A 22,199-nucleotide genomic window follows, 5' to 3' on the forward strand; every position below is an offset into this window, starting at 1 on the left:
TGGAAATCCCAAAGGGAGGACACCTGGGCCCTGCACCACCCTCCACCTTTCTGTGTGGTGTCACCAAGGAGGCGTCAGCTTTACTCCCCAAGGGCTGACATCCCCTCCTGTCCTCCAGCAAAGCTCAGCACAGGCTGCGGGAATAACTCAACATAAAGCTGGCATAAATCTCAACAGAAGAAATATCTTTTATCTTTAACCATTTACTCCCACTATAGGAATAATGGTAGCTCTTTTACATTTACATATAACTCTTGTTTGTTTGTTTGTTTGCTTTGATTTTTTTTTTTTGTGTGTCTCTTTTTCTTGGCACCTGCATAGCAGAAAACTTGACAGTTCAGTACAGAAATTTGCCCCTCTCTCTGTTCCTCCCTTTATTTCCTCTGCTGCCCCTGAGGACTCGCAAGCAACACCCCCAAGGTCAAGAGAGAGTACGGTGTTACCCTTTTATGACGGATTATAGAAATAACAAACATGCCTGACAGTCTTATACAGCTGCTAGAACGGGTTTAGTTTTCAACAAATGAAGAATTTCCTCTTTTTGTTTTCCTCTTTTGTATATTAATTACATTTTACAAATCTTATTTTTCCCCTTTATCTTTTTTCTTTCCTTTCCCCCCACTTTTACTTCTTCCTTTTTACTTTTTTTTTCTCTTTCTCTTTTTTCTTTTTTTTTTTTGGGTTTTTGTTTTGTTTGTTTATTTTTTGTTTTTTTATACAGCAAAAGGATCAATCACCAAAGTGTCCATTGCTAAGTCCAGGGTTAGCAGAGTTTGGCTGTCATCTGGTCGGACTGTTTGAGGATCTCGGTGTTGTACAGGTCCAGGGCGTGGTTCACTCGGATGATCTCGCTGTTGGTGAGCTTCAGGCGGTGCTTGAGCATACAAGAGAACAGATCCAGCTGGGGCTTCCCCGGGGCCACCGGAGGCGCCAGGCGGTTGATTCGGTCCCGAATATCCAGCAGCAAGAGCATGACGGAGGAGGAGGAGTAGAACTGCCCGCCCTGCGTGTAGGACTGGTTGACCTGCTGCACCGCGCTGCGCAGGAGGTCCGCGTTGAAGCGCAGGCTGTAGCCGTAGACCTGCACATCTGAGATCTTGATGTAGAACTGGCGCTTGGTGGGGTCGGACAGGTCCACGGGCCCTTGGCCAGTCTCGTTGCGCAGGAGGGAGGGCAGCCGAGTCCGGCTGCGTAGGTAGATGTGGACGGTCTCAAAAAAGGTTTTCCACCGGTTGCCCAGCAGCAGGGTCCAGTTGTAGCACTGGCTGTTTTGGAGGCGGATTTTCTCCCAGCGCGGGTAGCCGTACTCCCCGAAAGGCATGTTCCAGCCCTCCGAGTGGCTCCCGCTGAACGGGTTGACGTAGACAAAGAACATGGGGTCCAGGCTGCTGTTGCGCATCTGGCAGATGCGCATGGAGATCCCGATCACCATGTGGATGAAGTCCATCCGGTTCTTGTTGCTCTTCAAGGTGAGGGACATGCGCTTGCGCCACCGCGGGTCGAAGAAGGTGTCCAGGCGGATCTCGTTGCTGATGAAAGTGGTGTGCACGTACAGGCGGGAGTCCATCTTCTGCAGCAGGTACTTCAGCTCCAGGTCCTGGAAGTCCAAGTCCGTCTCAAAGCTGATGAACTGCTCGCTCCGCTCCGAGTCCACGTTCTGGGGCTCGCAGCGGCCTCGGTAAAGCTTATAGCCCTTGTTGCACGAGCCGCAGAGGGAGATGTTGGCAAGGCTGCACATGGCACAGCTGTTGTTGCCCCCAATGATGCAGGGGATGGGGCGCTGGCACAGACTGGTGCCACCGTGGCAAACGCAGCTCCGTTGGCTTTCCAGAAACGTCCCCCAGAACCCGTTCTCGTTGCAGTAGAGCAGGGACTGGACTCGGGTAAGCCATTCCTGTATCGTCCTGCAGGTGAGGAGAAGGAAGAATTAGCACTGTAAGGCCTCACAGGGACTCGGTGTTGGCATCTTGCTGGAGCTAGAGTGTTTTTAAGGATATGTCTGAGGCAGAGCTCTTGGAACATTGATGCCCTGCCATGGCATCTGGGAGTTATTCCAGTCTATTTCTAGACTGAGTCTTTCATCTGCTGTTAACTCCTTTGGTAATGAGCAAAAGCCTTCTAAGAAATTGCTACCAGTTCAAAATGCTCACCTGAGCTCTCTCTCCTCTGCACTAGGAGCTGAGATAGGCACTGTGTCCTGCCAAGAATCCCAGCAGGGCCACAGAGACATGGGAATGGAGCTGATAAAGCCATGCCAGAGCTGTGGGGCTGTCAGACACCACAAGGGCCGCAGAACTCCCAGGCCAGCAGGAGAAAACTGCTCTTCAGGTCATTGGCAATTGGCCCCACCCTCTAAAAAACAGACCCATAACAGGACAAGGCAAAGCAAGCAGCAACCTCTGCTTGTGGTGCAAAGCTCAGTAGAAAAGAGGGTATAAGACAGGATGCACAGAGACAAAGCTGCTAAAACTATTCCTCCTTAAAAAAAAAAAAAACAAAACAAAAAAACTTCTGCTAATTAACCACCTCTTGGAGTCTCTCCCTTAAAATCAGCCCCACTCGCCCACCCTTGAGCCCCACCACTCCCACAGCTGCTGGATCAGCACTTTCAACCCCACATCCTGCAGCCCTGGAACAACTCCTAGAAAATGACACTGCAACCCACGTTCACTTTTTGCACAACCCACTTGCCACGTTGCCTCGTTTCCCCCTTTTTCCCCTTCCCACTGCCCCAGGAAAGCTGGGTACAGCAATTCCTTTCTCAGCAGCCCTCAGCAGAACCCTCTGTGCAGCCGCTGCTCCCTCCCCTCCACCTCCCCCCTGGCTAATGAATACTTCATTGTCTCCTCTGGGCAAAAAGTTCTTGGTAGTGCTGCAGTGAGAGGACTGGCTAATGACAAATTAGGATTCAGCCCCTGTAGAACAGGAGGAGTGATTATGGACAGAGGCTCTCAGAGCTGGATTAGTGAAATTCATGGCACCTGCATCGCCTGACCTCCGAATAATCATTAAGCTGTAGGCTGTATCAAAGAAGGCATTAAATGATACAGCAGCAAAGAACAGCAAGATGATTAGGGGGAGGGAGCGAGTGGAGGGATGAGAGTGTAAAACAGAGGAAAGCACTGGAAGGAAAGAAATAATCAAGGAGCAGAAGCAGAAAGGCTGGGAAAGAAAGAGGGGAAAATGTGCAGGTAAAAGGAAAAATAAGAGAGAAACACAGTGGGCGGGAGTAATGGGTGGAGAAAGGGAAAAACTGCAACAGCAACAACTGAAAGAGAACAGGCAGGAATGAAAAGCAGGAAGAAAAGGAGAAACAAGAAAGGAAAAACAGGGCAAGGAAAAGAGGAAGGGCATTAGAAGAAAAATTCTGAAGTGTTGGATGTGGGAACAGACAACTTTCCCATTCTTCTGTGGTACAGGGCTGCCAGGGTCTCCTTCCCCTATTCCCAGCCAAGAGGAGCTCTTCTGCTGGTGGAAAGGACAAGGTTGGCTGGGGAGCTTGGGAGCAAGGCAGAGACCTCCAGAAATATCTGCTGCAGAGGCAGACAGTGACAGCCCTGGTCCCCCAAAAAAGTGCACAGAGCTCCTTAATTCCTGGGACAGCTCTGCCTCGGAGGGGAGGGGACAGAACTGCACAGTGTGGCTGTAAAACACAGCCACAAGCTGACAGCAACAAGCATTTCCAAACCATCCCAGGGGCTGAGCCTGCCTTCTGCTCTCAGGTGAATTTTTGCTCACTTTTCAGCAGTACAAATATATTTTCACCCATCTGAAGCTTTGTGTTTCCTGTTTGGAAAGCCAGTCAAATGCACCTGGATTTCGTGCAGTGCTGGAATGATGTTTTACACAGGTTTTAGGTGTTGCTAATGCCCCTGAGCTGCTGTGCCAAGGACTGCCAGGCCATAGCAGGAGACACAGTATAAATTAGACCACATTCTGTCCATTTTGGGTGTGATCTGCCTTAGGAAAAAAATCACTGGATAGTTCTGTCTTTCTTTATACTAACAGCCAGCAGAACAAAATGGGAAAAGAAAACTCAGCTGATACCTTGCAATGGACCCCAGTAAATTTCCTGTTCCCCAGGCAGACTTTGTGGAGGATGGATGGGAGGTTGTTTATTGTTGGGGTGTATGTGTGTGTGCCTTAGCTTTCAGCAAAGACACAAGTAGGACTAAAAAAACCAAGAAGAAAATGAAACAGGAGACTACCCACCATCTGCTGATGGCAGCAATAAAGGATGTAATTAAATAAAAATGCAGAATCCAGGGCAGGGCTGGGCATCAGCTACAAACACGACAATGGGAAGTGTGAGGGAGTGAGAGAAAAGTAAAGTGGTATAAATTACCCCATTTTTTCTTGCAACTGGGACAGGTTAAGAATATACACAGGACCAGCCAAAGCCCTTCAGCTGACACGAGGTAACTTTTTAAAAGACACCCCTCTGACAGCTCAGGCTCATGGCATTGTACCTAAGGGGTGTCAGAGCAGGAGGATGCTGGAAAGATCCACTGCTGAACAGCTGGAAAACAGTGCCAGAGTAGCCACTGATCTTCATTTAAAATATTCCCAGGGCGGTGGTGGGAATCCCCACCCCTGCAGATGTCCAAGGAACACCTGGATGTGGCACTCACTGCTCTGGTTGGGGTGACAAGATGGGGCTCAAGCACAGGTTGGACTCACTGATCTGAGAGGTCTTTTCCAACCTCAATGATTCCATGATTCTAAAGTGTAAATAAATATGACCTGCAGGACAAGCTCTGAGTGAGAATTACTTTGCAGTATTTTCTGAGTGATGCTCACTGGAAATGTGGCTCCCTGGCAATGCTGGGAACAGGGATCCAGACAATTTTTGGTTTTTATTTGCAGGAAAAAAGGCAGGGACTTAAGTAATTTCCTTTGTAAACTCACCTTTCACTTTCCAACCAGCACTAGCTGCTCTGGGGGTACTTTTGGTTTTCTGTATGGAACAGTGAAGTAAAAAATGCTATTTTTTTTCTCAGCAGCTGTGAGATGTATTTTGGCTGCAGACCAGAACATGTATAACCCCTCTCTCCATTGGATGTTATTTCTATTTTACATCCAGTGCTTTAAAATAAAACTACAGGTGATCATTCGACATCAAAGTTTTATTAACTGAGGAGTGGTCTGCTTTTTAAACCAAAAGACTTGCCTCTGTTTTAAGCCTGTAAACTTTCCTGGGTTTTGACAAAACAAATACAGACCAAATATATTGGTATCTATATATCTATATCTATATACTTATATATAGATATATATATTTATATTTCTATAGATAAAACATAGATCTATAGATAAATAGATATATGGACATATAAATATAGAAATATATAGATATGTAGATATAGATATTTCTGTCTCCTTAGCCATTGCAAAGGGTCATGGAGAATCAGCCTAATTGCCAGAATTCCTACTCTTCCTTTCTTATCTTCCTATTGGAAACACCACCTCTTCCTTTCCCTGAGGACAATCAACAGCAATCTCATTTTTTTTTTTTTTGCATTGCCTTTGAATGTATAATGCAGGCTTACAATTATGTATATTAAAGAGAGAGAGGCTTGCTCTTACTAGAACCATGGCATCCTTTCAAAGCCACTGGCATGCTTGATAAGCCTCTGTCATTCTGTACAGCAACAATTAGAAAATGAGAGTGTTTCCCAGCTCTGTGAGGAGAAAGATGGGTTGCACCTCTTCCACTACAGAGCTCCTACCACACTGCTCCCCTGCCTAGCTGCAGATGCAGAATGACAAACAAAAAAGAAATTATAATATGCCTGCTGATGTTGACTTAAACAAATCAAGCACATCAGTCAGTTAAAAACCCATCTGCCATCATCCATTCCACCCTCCTTCCCCCAGATTTCATTGTACTAGTTGGAGGCTCCCTTTCTGCTTGGCTGGGTTTTTAAAATAGATGATAAATGCTGAAGACATATTTGTCTGAATCTTTTGGAGTAACATGGTTGGATGGAGATTTCCTCGCTGCTGCTTCACTTTGTTGTTGCTGTTGTTGTTGTTCTTAAAAATGCAAAAACAACTAAAAAATTCACCTTGGACATGCCTGTGGCTCCTCCAGCACTCAGCCTGGTCAGAACAGCTCAGCCAGTTGGCAGGGATGGGCCAGGTTTAGGAAGCTCTCCAAAGACTTTATTTCATAATCTCTTACATTTAATAGGTATTTCTCCTCATCCCTAGTAAGTCCATCAATTTTTTGTCTAGAAACATGAAATTTCTTGGTAATTAAAGAGGTGTTAAGCCCTGGAAGAGTTTTCTGAGCTGCACAGTGATGAAATGAAGTCAGCGTGTTCAGCAGCCAGGGAGCAGGATGAGAGCAGTAGACAGCAGTGTATCTGTCAATTTTGTCTTTAAACAGAATATTTAGGTAATGAAGGAAGTGGACAAACAGTTTCTCTTCAAATATTAACTTGGCCTGACCCTTCCAAAAGAAGCATGGAAGAAAAGGCACTCAGACTCATTTTTTTCCCCCAAGATTTTCCGTATTGCTTCAGTCCAGACAATGTAGAAAGACACAGCAAGAGATGTTTATGAAAATCCAGAAATGCAAGTCTCCAAAAATGACTTTAAGCAAACTCAGCTACAGGTTAGGGCTGAAAGGAGACAGCAGGAGGGGATTATTAGATATCAATAATTGCTGTAACAGTAATGGAAAATCTGCTCTATCCACCTTCAATAACCTTGCAAGGCTTCGGCTCAGGGAGGTTTTACAGGTTCACATTGCATCTCACAGCAAAAATGTGATGTATTCCAAGTGAACCTAAAGCTTCTCCTTTTACTCTGGAGCTATTGAGGAGCACAATCCAAAAATGGGTTGAAGCACCTTGTGCTCCACATGGCTCTTTTAACAGCAAGTGGAGGCTGAAAGCTCAACTGTGGATCTTGAGGGAAAACCCCAAAAAAGCAGCTTAGTCTGCAGAACAGACTAAATATATTCTCGCAGAACTTAAAGAATAGGTGATGCCCTTCCCCTGGACAGGTAAAACCACACAGAAGGGATATGAATGTAGTCAGCAATGTGACAAAAGTTACCTACAACTCCAGGAATTTCATCCCACTCCCATATTGTGGGAATCCAGGGCTTCCCTCTGGCTGCCCTGGCAGGTCTGGGACCCTGGCAGGGGTCAGGAATCCCCCTGGACAGAGCCCCCAGAGACACTGTCTGTGATCTCTGCCCACGGAAAAGAGTTTTAAATCTTACAGGATCAATTCCCAGCTCTGAGTGTTTGATATAAGTAATAATTAAGTGTGGCACGGGTGCAAAAGTAAAATTTTAGGATTCTAGATTAGGGGTCCAAAGGGGACAAGATGGAGGAAATTGGGTGTGCCTTGTCCTTTTCCTCCTTCTTCATGCCCTCCATGTTTCACTGTGGTGTTGGCATTTTTCTGTTGGTTCAGGCTGGGGACACACTGTCCAACGTAGGTGACAGATATTGGCACGTTATTGTAAATCCAGCACAGGTAGTTTCTGGTATTTAATGTTTGTACCATCCCACTGAGGGCAGAGCCCCACACGCTGCCCTGCAGGACAGAGCTGCGGCAGGGCAGCAGAACATGTTAGAGATAAACAGAATAAACAACCTTGAAACCAGCACAGACCAATTATGGCTTCTGCTTTGGCAGTGGGGCAGAAAGACAGAGACTTTCTACAATCTCAGAATCATCAATACCTCAGATTCCGACACCAGATTTTACCGTTTCCCCCCAAACACCCACACCAACACCCCCTACATTCAAACACAACCTGTTTGGATGAGGCTCACGCCCAAGCTCAGCTCCACCAGCCCCTCAGCCCAGCTCCCCCGTGCCCGAGGAAGGATGGGGGTACCTTTCCCTAGGCAGCTGGTGGTTAGGATTGTGCCGACACCGGACACTGAGGCCAAAGAGTTTGCGGGCAGTGCGCTGGATCTTCTGGCGCTGGGCTTCCAGCGAGCTCTGCAGCAGCTTGTAGCGGTTCTGCAGGTCCCAGTCATTCCCCCAGTGCTGGTGGATGCTCCCAATGGTCAGGAAGTGGTTGCTAGGTAGCCTTTTCATGAAGGATTTAAACTCATCTGGAACACACACACAAGAAATGGTGTCGCACTACAACACGAAATAACTCATGCATTCACTCAAGTTGCAAAAGAAGGAAAATAGGGAGTTTTATTCCTGACCTTGAAATATATAGAATTCCAAAAGTGACAGTGGTTTGGAGGATGGAATTGCCACCTCTCCAACCACACTGGTCAAACCAACAGTCCATCAATTCTCTCCTCCCACAAAGAAGAATGCAAAACAATCATTATTTACATGAACAGTGTGTGAGAACTCCAGTAGAAATATGTAAACATCAGAAGGCATAGAAAACTTTTAAAAGAACTTTAAAACTTTTAAAAGAACAGGATGACAAAATGGGGAGAAATATGGAGGTTTCTGAGCTGTAACAAAGCATTTTATTAGCAGGGTGGAGAAAGAGCAGTGATGATGAGGCCATCAGCCCTGCCAGGAGAAGGTGATGTCCATTAACTCACTGCTCTGTCCCTCTGTCACAGAAAGCCACTAATTCCATGGCTGTTGCTGCTCCCATATAGGAAAATAAAAAACCTATAGTGAATATCAAGGTGAAACAACCCAGTTAAAATGTACATGGTGAGGAAAAAAAAGACAAACCAGAAATTCCCTGGAACATGAGGTTATTGTCTAAGGGTTATAAACAAAAAGCTGGGAGTTGTAATCATTTTCACTTAAAGAGTTCTCATTTACATTGTTTTTCAGCTGGTCCTGAAATGCTGTTTGTTGTTGATGGCAAAGCATTTTGCTGTGTAATTAAAAAAAAGGGAGAAAAACAAAGCTTTAAAAATTCTCCAGAGGAAAGGTTTGGATGCTGTTAAAATGTCCTGCTCTTGCATTTTTTAAAAAGAGCATTCTGATTCTTACCTCTCATTTAACTCCATTTGAAGTTAAATGAGTTGCATTTTGTAATGAGGAAAATAAAATAAAATAGTTTGCAGGGCTTGGGTGAGAACAAAAGGTATCAATTTTAACCAAAGGGAACAAATCCAATTTATTGAAAAATATATTGTTCAGTGTTGCTGTTTGTTGTGTTTGTTGTTTTTGATCACTTTATTTCCATTTTATTTTGTTTGATAATGAAAAAACCCCACCATTACACAGGGTTTGTTTGAGGTTTGTTTGTTTTTTTTTTTCATCACAATCAGAAATTCTGATACTGTTTCTGTTTATGATCAGCCCCTCCTTTCTACCTGAGAAGGGTGGTTTGTTCAGACTCTGATTACCAGGCTGGGTCATCCTCAGATAAGGAAAAACCAGATGGTTCCAACTTTCTCAGGGGAAAATAACTCAATTTTTGATGCTAGAAAACCATATTTGACACAGTGAGACCTTGAGAAATGCAATGAGTGGGACAATAAGAGCTCCATAAGATGCAATAACGACAAGAACAATGTTTTGTACCAGGAGAGAAAAACCCCACGTGTCAGCACAGGCTTGGGCACAATCAGCTGAGGAAGGCCCTGGGGGCTGAGGTGGGTCAACATCCTGTTCTCCCTGGAAAAAAACTTCATACTGGGCTGAATCCTGGTGGATTCAGGATATTCACCTTTTCTTGGCACCTGGGGCACTCACCTAGCAGGGATGAACAGAGACTGGGAGGGCAGAGCTGAGGGACACCAAGGTGCTCTGAGCACAAGTTCTGCAAAGTGTGGGGAGCTGCACTGGCCTCATTTGGTAAAGAGGAGGCCAAGGGATATTTAATTACAGCAAAAGGTACTCCCAGATATGAACAAAAATCCTCTTTTGAGAGACAGTTGCCATAACAAAGAGCAAAACACAGTTTGCAGCTTGAGAAATTAAAATGATTTACTGAAAAACTTGATCACTTGGAGGTAATGCAGTGCTGGAACATGATCAGAGATGTATAAAAATCTCTCATTTTAACCTCTGCTAGACAAAACCAAGGCTGACCTAGTGCTGGCTGTGGTCCTGCTTCCAGAGGGAGGCTGGACTAGGACCTTGCCATAAACTTCCCAAACAAGCCAACAAGAAGTATAGCAATATTTTCCTCTACATTATCTACATTATTTCTGAACCTTTCCCAATATTTTTTTTTTTAATTCCTTAATCCTATTTTTAGAAGGAAAAGGAGGGCTTGTAAAGGCGGACATCTTTCATATAAAAAATAGAAATAATCCATAGAATTAGTGGGAAAAAAAAATCAGATAATTTAAATCCTATAGTACAAAGTTAAAGATATTTGCATAACAGATTGCCTATTATTCATCAACTTGCAGTTCATGCTCAACTGCCTCACAAAGGATTTCTGTACATTAGTCAGTCCCATCCTGACGTGGAATTTTAAATGGATGTTCACATCTTCCTCATCACGTGGTGCAACTGAGCTCCTCATACAAACAATCACCACCACTGCACTGCCAACATCCGTGGGACATCTGCTTGTCTCCTTTCCCCCTCAAACATAACCAAGAGATATTTTTTAGTCATTTCTCGGGTTTTCACTCTGCTTTTAATGCTGCTGCCAGTGTCCTTCTCCTCCCCAAACCTGACTGTGCTTTTCCGTGGGCTTCTGAAACAACCATCAGGTATAATTGCTTCTGTTGACCATGCTGATTACTCCGGGTACCTTTCAGCAGTAAAAGCCTTGCATTTGCTTCCCGCCCCTTATAAATCAATTTCCTCAAAAGCCTTTTTGTGCAGGAGCCCAGGCTCTTTTCCCTCTGATGATGAATGTGGTACATTTTTCATCGAGACGGGCGAGGCAGGAATTTCGGTGCAGTGTGCACATTTTGCTACCGCAGTGCAACGTTGGGGGAAAAACAAATGAGCAGCAAATCTGGCAAAATAAAAGCTGGATGGGGTTGTTTAAAATTAGGGTGATGAAGAAAAATAAAAAAGAAAAGTACTTTAAAACCAACGTAGTTTCTTCATTATTTATATTTATTTATAACTCTGCCTGGAAACCAGTGTTATGGATGGGGATATTCCCTGTTTCTGGGAATAGTTCATACTTAACCCTGAGAATTTCCAATTAATGAACAGGTCTGTTTGCATTTGTTGTTATTTTATTCCTCTGCACAGCAAATCTTGCTGATGGCTGGAACTACACCTCCCGTGATGCAGCTTGGCCCCCGTGTCTGCTGTGTCATCCCATCCCTAAGGCAGTGTCTCAGCATCACAGGTGGCACCACAGGGAATTTACAGGTCAGACATCTCTTTCACAGATGAAATTTTCTTTTTGCCAGTGTTAAAAAAAAAAAAAAAATCCCATTTAAATCAGAAAGCAATTGCCTCGAATAAACAAACAAATTAACTCCACCAAATTACTTAATTAAAAGTTGGCATTTTTTAAATCTACAATCACTGAATTTTTTGACCAGCAATTTGAAAATGCCAAGAATAAGGCAGCGTTATTTTTCTCAATTTACCTACAAGCAGTGAAGCACAGGACTAAAAAAATTCCTGAGCTGATTCAGTTCACTGCAGCCTCCTTGACTTTGAAGATACTATTCCAAATCTCAGCAACTCTTGATGCGCCCTGCACGATTTTTTCAAATTAACAGAGGATCCAACACAGACCAGAAGCAGAATACAAATGTTTTGGGCTTTCAGTAGCTTCCTGTGCAAAATGGTATTTGCTTTCAGAGCACTCCTGTGCCTTTCAGTCCACTTTATTGGAAAAGCCTTCAGATGTCATCAGAGATTTCTCCTCTGCTGTTCATAATGAAGAAAATCCTCTAGTTATTGGGAATATTTATTAAAACAAAGAAGCAAAACACTAATATTGCAGTCCTTTGTGATAGCAACTTCCATCTCAAAGGATAAGTTCACGCATGATGCATCAAAGTGATGAATCAGATGCAGCAGCTTTAGACATAAAGATAATCACTCCATCTAACCCTGAAAAGCCTCCAGCTCTGGGTGGAATATGGCAGAATTGCACTGCAATATGTCACTTTAACATGGCAAATGAAAAACACCTTCCCCCATTCAAATCTCAAGGGGAGGGAGCCTGAATATAATTATCTACCCCAGCCTGTGCTTGGATTGAGTGCAGCAAGGACAGAACGTGGGACTGGAGCTCCCCTCTCCACAGGGCTCCCACCTTCTCAGGGCTGGGTTAGATCCCCTGGGAAGGGAAGGGAAAGGGCTTGATGAGACCAACCTGTGGCTCTTGAGCACCTTGTGTGAAGATGCTGTGCCAGAACAAACAACTAACACATAACCAGTGGCTGAGCTGTGCTGGCAGGCACTGCCAATAATCCTTGTAAACTTGTATAGCACTGAGCTGGCCAAAGCTCCTGAAATCCACATTTCTGGTGTTACCCACCCTATCTGTGAACCCATAGAAACTCACAGGAAACATCTGATCTGGCTAGCTGGTGACCTGCTCCTGGAACTGCCCAGCCCTGTGGCTCCCCTGGGGGATCTGCTCAAGGTGGGCATTAGCCTTGGGCCATTAACTCCCACCCTGGCTGCTCTGGCTGCTTGAGCACCATGGTGACAGCATGAGAGGGACATAAGGATGTCTGCAGCAGCCCAAACACCAGCAGGGGCCACGTGTTGAAGTATGAAGCAAATCCTCAACAGCCCTTTGAGGAAACATCACAGGCTACTGCATTTCAGCCTTTAAAGGGATTAAGGTGACTTTTAACACGAAGAAAGAAAGAAAACTTATGAAGGATTCATCTTGAATTGAGCTAGATGGTCCTTTTCTCACAGTTTTCCTTCCCGAGATGGAGATCTGGGCAGTTGTGACAAAAGTAATTGAAGAAAATGTCTTGGAAAGTGGCTGGTTAAGACTGAAAGATGAGAGTCAGCACAAGGACAAGTTCCTGATGAAGTTCTGCTTGGTGCCTGTGTGGTTTCAGGGCAGGCAGGCCACTTGCTAAAGGAGAGAATTCACTGAAAGTGTTGCTCTTTCCTACCTCAAGCCCTCAGGAGTGTGTAACCTGTGAGTACAACACACCTGCTATGGGTAAAATACTCCTACTACCAGCATCAACACAGAACAAACTCTAATGATACCCCCAGCCTCACCTGGGGAGAAAGTGGGAAAGAGAAATGTTCCCAGCAGCAGACATTGCCCTGCAGGACAGAGGAGTCGTTTTCCCTCCTTCTCCCTGCCTCAAAGGAGGTGTTATCTGGCCTGTGTGTGGCCTTTGCTTCCACCAAAGCAAAATAAAGCATTAATGCAAATCTGAAAAGCAATTTCTGCATCTTTCATATTCTGGAAGTTTCTCTGTAGAACTATTAAAAGAGAGATTTGGTATGAAAAATCAGATTTTTAACCAAACATATACTTCCATGGAAAATATCCCTGTACACATAATTCCATGTGTGGTGTGTGTTCCTGTCTGTGTGTTTAATAGAGGAAAAAAGAGTATTCCCTCAAGACTAAGATCCTGTCAATATCCTCTAATTTTTAGCCAAACTAGAGCATTACACTGAGGGAATAAAAGATTTTTACCTGATGCAACCTGCCACAAATTAAAAATTACTCAGTTACCTGAATTCTCCAGATCTTTATAGGCTTCTGTCCAGGTCTTGGCCATGTTTGCCAGGGTGTACTCCATGATCTGGATGTCAGTGATGGGGCAGTTGCACTGCGGGAACTCCTCGGAGCACTGGCAGCCGCACTGGCTGTCCCTGCAGATGTACTCGCCCTCCCCGTTGCACATGATGTAACTCAAGGCAGACTGGACAAACTTCTCTTGTAAATACTGAGGGAAGATGATCTGGAGACCTGGAGAGAGAGCAACAGGGTAATGGGAGAGGAAAAAAAAAAAAAGTGAATAAAAAAGTAATTTCAAGTATTATTTTCTCTTTTCAACGCTGATTCATTAACAGTTTGGGAAAGTTATGGTGAAGAATTAAAAGCTGATGTGAATAAGGAAGGTACAAATTGCATCCCTCCAGGGCAAGTAGTGATTTAGCTGAGAAGAGAGATCATCTCCTATGCAGGAAAAGGGTGACAAGAAACTTCCCCTTCCCCAGCACCCTTTCATCCATTCCCAGATCCCAGCATAGCACAATGCAAAGCCTCCCTAATTCCCAGGTGTGGTGTTTTTTGTCTCTTGAAACCAACTGCTAGTTCAGAAGCAAAGAGCATTATGCTGTTCTGACCTGTTTTGAGAGGTACTAAATGGGTTTGGTTCCACAGAAAAAAAGGAAATACACACTGAAAGGGAAAATAAGAAGGAACACAAAACAGAAGAAAGGAAAATAACACGAGAGGAGATTTATAAAAGTCCCTTGCAGAGTTAAGTGCCCAGCTCCCACAGCATAAATACAGGAGCTGGGTACCTGAGCCTTCGCAGCTTGCTCCCTGCTAGGAAGGCTACTTGCCAAATCCTATAAAAGTGCAAATGGATTTAGTGCTGATGATTTCAGTGCTGCTTGGCAGACTTACATTAGCAGGGACATCTATCCCCTTGTCCCCTTCTCCATGGCAAGTGTTTGTGTATCCATCCATCTGTGCAGGCATCGGTGTAAGTGCACCCTCGCTCGGGTACCAGAGGATGCAATACCAGCTCCAGTGTTTGCCCTATGCACAGCGTGCGTGGTTTCCATCCCATCCCCTCCTCCTCCAGCCTCCCCGCAGATCTCCCTGAGGATTCCCAGCTGTTTGCATCTACCTGGCCAGTGCTGCCTGTCAGCCCCTGTCAGTGTCCGGGGTGCACGAGGCAGGGGACAATCACTGCGAGCCCTTCAGGGGACCCCCCTGGAAAAGGCCAGGGAGCGCAGGGCAGCGAGAGGAGTTTCTGGCAGTGCTGCCCTGTGGTGGAATAAAGGCACGCGGGTCAATTGCCCATCTGTTTGTGTTCCTGCCTCGCCAGATCCGTGCCTGACAGCTCGCCGGGCCGGAATGGAAATCAGACAATAATTCAGAGGATGAGAGCGTGCCGGAATGGCAAAAAGGGTTGTGACCCCTTTCAGGAGTGCAGGCCCATGTCTGATGGGTTGTGTTCACTTCAGACAAGAGAAAACAGCAGGTGGTGACCCTGGAACCCCCATTACCCTTTTGCTTTTGGATCCAGAGAAGCTCCTCAGCCTTAATGAGGTCCCTCTGGAAGAGCAGGTCTGGGGGCTCAGGAGGCTGTGGAAGGCACAAGGAGCCCTGTTTCCTCTCCCCCTGGTCTGGGTGGACACCATGACTGGTGGCAGCAAGCTGCCCCTCTGCCTGATCCCAGAGGATGCCTCTGGGCAGGATGAGCTTGGAGCACCCTGCAGCTGGAAATGTGTTTGTGACACTTGCACAGGAAAGGACTTCCAGTCTAGAGGCACTGTTTCTGCTTAGATCCTACAGCTCTTCTGGACCACACAAAGAGCTGACCAGTACAGCATCCCTGCAAACACCTCAAAACTAGCCTGCAGAGATCATTATTTTCAGGTCCTTTTGGTCTTTTCTGAGATGTGTCTCAACAAGAAGTTCAGATTTCTTCCTGCTGTCTTCAGGAAGTCCTGAAGCTCAGCCTCTTCCAGGGATTGCAATGATAGAACAAGGGGGAATGACTTCAAACTGAAAGAGAGTAGGTTTAGATTTGACATCAGGAAGAAATTCTTCCCTGTGAGGGTGGGGAGGCCCTGGCACAGGGTGTCCTGGATCCCTGGAAGTGTCCAAGGCCAGGCTGAACAGGGCTTGGATAGTGGGAGGTATCCCTGCCATGGCAGGGAGTGGAATGGGATGAGCTTTAAGGTCCCTTCCAATCCCATTCCGGATTTTTATGATTTATCTGAAACAACCACTACAGAGGGATGGTCCCCTGTCAAATCCTCACACTGATATTAGTGATGGCCCCACCTGCCAGGATCCCAAACTTTCCTTTAGGATGGAATGAAAGTGCAGTGCTATTGGAGAACTGATCCACAAAAGGGACCAGAAAGCCTGAAGGCAGCTGTACTCACTGAGCTTTCAAGCTCACATGAGAGCAGAGCTGGACTTCTTGATGTGCACTGATTCTTCATTCATGGTCCAAGTCCCATTAATACATTTTCCACTCTGCTTCATGGAGTAGCAACCTGCTCTGGCTCTTTGAATATGATCAAATTACCTCAGGCTCTTAAGTTCTCCATAGTTTCTCTTTGAATTCTAACTTGGATAAAGCACAACAAGCTGTTTGGTCCCAGCTACAAATGATCCTGGCTTTGGAAATTTTAATTTTCTTTTTTTTCATGTGGAGGGAATAGGGGCGAAAAAAGCAATGGAAGTTTCAGGGAAAGCACTTCTCATTGCAAGGGACATCCACTGTGCTTCCCAGCAGATGCAGAAACATGAATACCCTGTGATCTCCAAAACACAACATGTTTTAACACTGCAATGCTTCATATGGATATGAAAACATCCCAGAAAACATCCTCTTGTGAGAAATGATATCATGTTTAAGGGGCAATCAGACCTCTGCACACTTAGCAACTCAACAGAACACTTTTATAAATACTTAACTTCATCAGGAAAGCAGTTTTGCTAGAACCCATCAGCTGCCTGAAGCATTTGACAAGAAGCCCACACTCAGAGCTGTGCTTGCACAAGTGACACCCAGGTCCAGTTTGGTGCCACTCACTGGAGCACCAGTGTGCACACACCAAACACAACCCCCTGGCTTTAGACAGGCTGCTGGCACTGCATGTGACTCACATCTTCCAGCCACGAATTTCCTTGTGGCAGGAATCAGTGTTACTGAAATACAGCTGTGCCTGTTGCCACACAAGCACTTTTATATATATATACACGTAAATATTCACAGATTCCTCATCATCCCTAGGCAAAGGCAGATTAATATTTTTTTTGTTTTGTTTTGTTTTAGTTTTGAGCATCCCTGTGATTGGATATCAGCAAGAGATTTCACCAGCTCTGTGCCAGCAGCAGCTCCTCACCCAGTCCTGGCATCCTCCCTTTCATGTGTGGTTCTATCCCATGCCCAGGGACTAAATATTGCTGGAATTCAGTGGGTTATGGTTGCCAGTAAAGCACAGGTGGCATCAATCTTTTGAGACCACTGTTCTGGGTGCTTCTGTTGCTACCTGTAAAGCAGGAAAGCTGTAATCCCAAGGAATATATCAGCCTCCCTGAGCAGCTTGTGCTAGCTGGGAAAGCCCTGCAGCCAGCCACAACCCTAATAAAATATCCTAAATGCTGTGTTGTCCTCTAAGAAATTTCTTTGGATATTGCAAACATTCAAAAGAACATATTTTTTTTTTCAATCTTTCACTGTTGTCTACTGATGGAACAACCTCATGTAAGCAGCCGTGAAGAGGGACAAGCTGGTCTTAAAACCTGGGATATTGGACCATTTCCATGGGGAGAATCCCTCAATCCAAGCCAGGGGGCACAAGGAATGGGCTCATCCTCAACAGCAGCCTCAGGAGCTGATAAGAGATGCACAAGGTAAATTTGCTGCTGACTTGAAGATCTTAGTTTTGAAGGTAATTTATTGATCAGAGGAGGGATTCTGCCACTTTGTAAAGCATGAAGTTCCTCTTTAAAAATGTAAAGCACCACAGATATGGTATAGGTTTATTTTAGATAACTACAGGCAGAATATGAAGTATCTGACAAGGGAACATGTCCTTAATTCACCTAGAAAAACTATTAGAGATAGATGTTTGGCTTTAGACTGTATATAAAAGGCTTCCTGCATTAAAAGAGGTAAATTTCCCCAGCTCTAAATTAGAGCTATTTGAAACATTTTCCACAGAAGAGTTCTCTGTTGAAAATGCAGTTCCATTGAAGCATTTCGCGAGAGCATGTTGACTCCAAAAGCACTTTTGACTTTCTAAATGTATTTTTTCATACTCCTTCATTTCACTGCAGTGAAAAGCTGAAATGTTTTGTGTTGCCATTACTGTTCTTTCCATCTTAGAAAAAGCTTTAGTAGTAATTGTAATGTAAATTTTAATGCTATACTATCATATATGCTATGTAGGTATATAATACATCTCTCTATGTAGTTGTAGATGTATAATGTATAAGGGTATTTACACATATATAATAATATAATATTAAATATTGAAATATATTTAATATTATATAGGTATTGTATACAACATACATTATGTATAGTATTATAATATATGAGCATATTTGATGTAGCAAACAACCCGATATGCAACATTTCCTGTTTATTGTTGCACAGTTCAGAACAGCACAGAAGGATTATACCTCACTGAAATAGTGTTATGCTCCAATACTGACATATACTGTCAATAACAGTATTGATACAACAGTAAATGCCTCTGAAATTTGGAATTCCTGAAATTCTTCAAAGTGTAGCTTTTTTTAAGTCAAATTTTCCAATTTCTGCATAGGACACTTGTCCAGGGAACACAAATTCCCCTTTCCCTTTGCCCTACGTCACCACAGGGATCCTACTTCAGGGAGTGCTGGGAAAAAAGGAGACCTTCTGTGATAAATATTGTGTATATATATATGTGTGTATATATATATATATACATATATATCCCAGAGCATGCCATACATGCTGGGCCCACAAGGGCACTGGTTTATAAATTAGTGATTCTTTTCTGTCCCAGTAACCACAAATACAGCAGCAGACACTTTGCACCATCCTCCCCCAAAATCAACCTGCCCAAACTCCATGGGTTCATGGAATCATTTAGGTTGGAAAAGACCACCAGGATAATCAAACCCAGCTTTGGCTGATCACCACCTTGCCAAGCAGAGCAGGGCAATCAGTGCCACATTCCACCCATTGTCTCTCCTGAAAGGCGCAGCTTTGAAACCCCAAGTCCCAGGGCTGGGCAGCAGCAAGTTCAGACAGAGAAATCCTCCCTGTCACGAAGAAGCTGCTCTTTTATTGAGCCAGGCTCAGAGCTGGAGTGACACAAAGGCAGGAACATGGATTTCTGTCAGCAGCTCCTGCTCGGCTGCTAATCAGATCAGAGGAGACTTGGTCACGATCCATTACCTGCTGCAGCCCTGTAACTAATTCGTAATGAGGCCTCTCAGAGCAGAGGAAGGATCCTGGGTAATTATCCCAAGAACCACACTCCAGATTAGGTAGAAAACTCAGGTGGAGCTTTAAAGGTCACTTTGTTCTGTTAGGAAGAGCTCCTGCCTTCCTCCCTTCCCTCACTGTCTCCTTTGGCTCCCGCCGCTCCCTGCTCTGGGCTCAGCCATGGAGCTCCATGAAACCCACATGTGGCTGACCCCCAAGCTCCTCTGTCTGCTCCCACCAGAGATCACAGCCTCATCCCCTCTCTCCTAATTTTTCCTTCTTCCTCCACCTCCTTCCCCCTCTCTTGGTTTATCTCCTCTCTTGTAGATCAGATAACCAATAGAGGTCTATTGATTTACCCACTTGTCTGCCTATAACCTGAGCTGCCTAGTGATTTAGCTGCTTCCCTGCTTATCTCATGTGTCATCCTGGGGTTTTCATTACCAGCAGTTATCATCACAGTGTAAAACCCTCTCAAACTGCTTGTTGTTAATTGGGTAAGATCTAGAACTCAGTGATTTGGATAATCACTGCCATAGTGAAAACAACCTGCCTATTATTTTTAAAGGCAAATAATAACAACAATAATATTATATCCACAACATTACTTGGTAAATGAAACCCAGTTTCTGTGAAACCAAAGATTAAAACAGCACTTGCCAAATTATACTCAAAGTGGAAGATGTAATGTAGCCCATTCATCTGAAAAATTAAAATTTGTGCAAGTACAAGGATTTGAGAAATAAAACCATCTGGGCAAATGAGCAATTAAATCCCACATTTCCTTATTTTGTCAAAAACTTGGGAATAACCTTCATGAATTACATGCCCAGTGAATTTCCTCCTTCTACTGAAGTTGACTTCTTGCTAACCAGCATGTATTTATTTATTAATTCAGCCATGACCTCTTATCTGTTGACTTTTGGACTAGCTCCCCATCTGGGACTGAAGCCATGGCTCCTAGCATCCAAATACAACCTCTGTGACTTTTCCCAAAGATTATGGTCATTAGAGAGTCCCGAAAGCTGATCTGCAAACCTCTTACACAAATCAGCAGTTTGGGAGGGATGGAGAGACGTGGGCAGAATTCTCCTTCAATACCGATGGAAGAGGTCACTTTTTTTTTATGTTGGTGTGTGTGTCATACACAGAAGTCCATCAAAATTCAGTGGCAGAGACAGACACTTCATTGGGGTCAGCCCTAGCTCTGCTCAGCTGAGCCTCATGTGAAGCCACCAGAAGCTTCAGGGAACTTCCAGACACAGCAGAATCACAGCAAAGAGAAGAGGGGGAAAGGTTCAGAAAAAGGTAATTCCTCTCCCTTTTCCACCCCCTCCCTGGTTCCTGGGCCCTACCTTGCAGGTGGAGTTTGCTCTCAGTGCTTTGCAGAAGGACAGAACTCACAGAGTCCAGATTGTCGTAGCTGTTACAGCCCAGGGGGCCGGTCCGAGTTTCTGTTACCTACAGAGGATGTAGAGAAGAGAGAATGTTCCCTTTGACTGCAGCACCACACCTTCCCCAGGCTTTTTAAATCTTTTAAATCAAGGACTCCTTGTCACCAGCTGATATAACCCAAAACATGTCTTCCCTAGCTGGGAAGAAATGCCCCACCCTGCACAGATGCTGCTAATGTTTGGTGCAGTCACAAGCTGAAAAATCAGAATGAATTGTGGCTGCTTTCTTTGGGGTACCTCAGGTTATTCTGGGATTGGCAATGGGATCCTGCAGATTGATGTTTCTCACAGAGGATCCCCACTGGAGAACATCAGAAGCCTGTAGAGGAATTATTCCCTGGCTTCTCTTACTGGAAAGCAAGAAACAGAGATGGATTGCCAGCCCACAGTGGTGCCTGGTGCTCCCACAGCAGATGTGAACAGCAGCCCTGTGCTGAGGATGGATGGAGGCACAGATGACCTGCAGTGCTGCTGCTGTTGGTTTCCTGCCCTTCTGGAATTCACCACAAGTGATTATCTGCTGTCACTGTTTCAATATCTCAATACAATTTCCCATCCAGAAGGGAACAGCCTCAGCCATGAGACAGCACAGAACAATAACGAGAGCTGAAACCTTTCAGAAACGGCTAACAATGACGACTCCATCCACATCACCTTCCCTGGAGTGAACTCAGCAACAATAAAATCCCTGCCCAGTGCAGGATGATTGCTTTCAGAGAAGGCAGCCTTTGCAGAGACATTTTCCCTATTTTGTATTCTCTGAGCAGCTTCCCTTCCTTCCTGCTGCAACCCCCAAGCTGTCTCTCAGTCCGTTTCATCCCAGATGTCTCAGTAATGCCACACTGGGTTTTTCACCACTTTTTGTAGCAAATTCAGCTGAGAGATGTTTTGCAGCCTTACACCCTCAGGAGACAAATACTCCTAGGTGGCACAGGGCTGTTCATTTCACAAACATGCCTTTCCCTTCCAACCTCCATCACTAATCTGGGTCCTCTGCTCCCTCTCTCCCTTCCAGAAGTCACTGTCACACTTAGTGAAAGTCTCCTATCCTACACAACCACCACACTGAATGCCCACCTCTTTTCAGACATTAGTGGCCCTGGGGAAATCAGTTCTTCAATTGAATAAGAGAAAACTTAACCCTGGGAACAAAACAACTTGTATTCAAAGGGGACATCAGGCTGGCAAAGTCCTGCCCCAAATCCCTAGAGAACCCATTGAGGCAGACAATCTTTTTCCTCCTCCTCAGGCAGTGTGGGGTACCTTGATTGCTCCGGTAGAGATCTGGATCTCATGGAGTCTCCTCATGGTGCCATCACGATCTACAAAGTAGGAGGACGCGAGCTGGTGCAAAGCTTCAACGCTCTGGGTGGCGTTTCCTGACTTTCTGTCGAGGCGGCTTTTGTCCATGTACATGGTCAAGGCCTCCTCTCCTGCAGCAGAGAGAAAAGGAGATTTCAGGCTGCCAGGCAGGGCCACCTTAACAGGAGCAAATGGTGTCATCTACTGCACCTAAAGAAAGAAAAGTCCGACACCTAGAGCACTCATGGAGGAATCCACCCTTCCTCACCAGCACCAGCACCCCAGGGATGTACAGAAGCCTCCTCCTCTATTCAGACAGCAAGGCCAAGTCCACCAGACAAAGAAAGCAGCTCCACTGGATTGAGTAGACAGCATTTTGGACATTTCTTAGCCAGCAGAGCTTTGCTACAACTGCTGGAGAGGATTCAGCCCACCTGTC

General features: G+C 45.0%; 1 protein-coding gene across 1 annotated transcript in view; it reads right to left on the bottom strand.

The window, feature by feature from the left end:
• Positions 1 to 349: 349 nt before the first annotated feature.
• BRINP1 (BMP/retinoic acid inducible neural specific 1) overlaps positions 350 to 22,199 on the bottom strand; it is a 93,297-nt gene continuing 71,447 nt past the window's right edge. The window contains exons 4-8 of the mRNA XM_002196829.7: positions 21,722 to 21,891; positions 20,360 to 20,465; positions 13,556 to 13,792; positions 7,862 to 8,084; positions 350 to 1,904 (exon numbers count right to left, since the gene is read on the bottom strand). Of these exons, the coding sequence (XP_002196865.4) occupies positions 764 to 1,904; positions 7,862 to 8,084; positions 13,556 to 13,792; positions 20,360 to 20,465; positions 21,722 to 21,891 (1,877 nt within the window). The 3' untranslated portion in view covers positions 350 to 763. The remainder of the gene's footprint in view (positions 1,905 to 7,861; positions 8,085 to 13,555; positions 13,793 to 20,359; positions 20,466 to 21,721; positions 21,892 to 22,199) is intronic.

Source organism: Taeniopygia guttata, chromosome 17 (assembly GCF_048771995.1).
Source record: "Taeniopygia guttata chromosome 17, bTaeGut7.mat, whole genome shotgun sequence".
NCBI classification, from domain to species: domain Eukaryota; kingdom Metazoa; phylum Chordata; class Aves; order Passeriformes; family Estrildidae; genus Taeniopygia; species Taeniopygia guttata.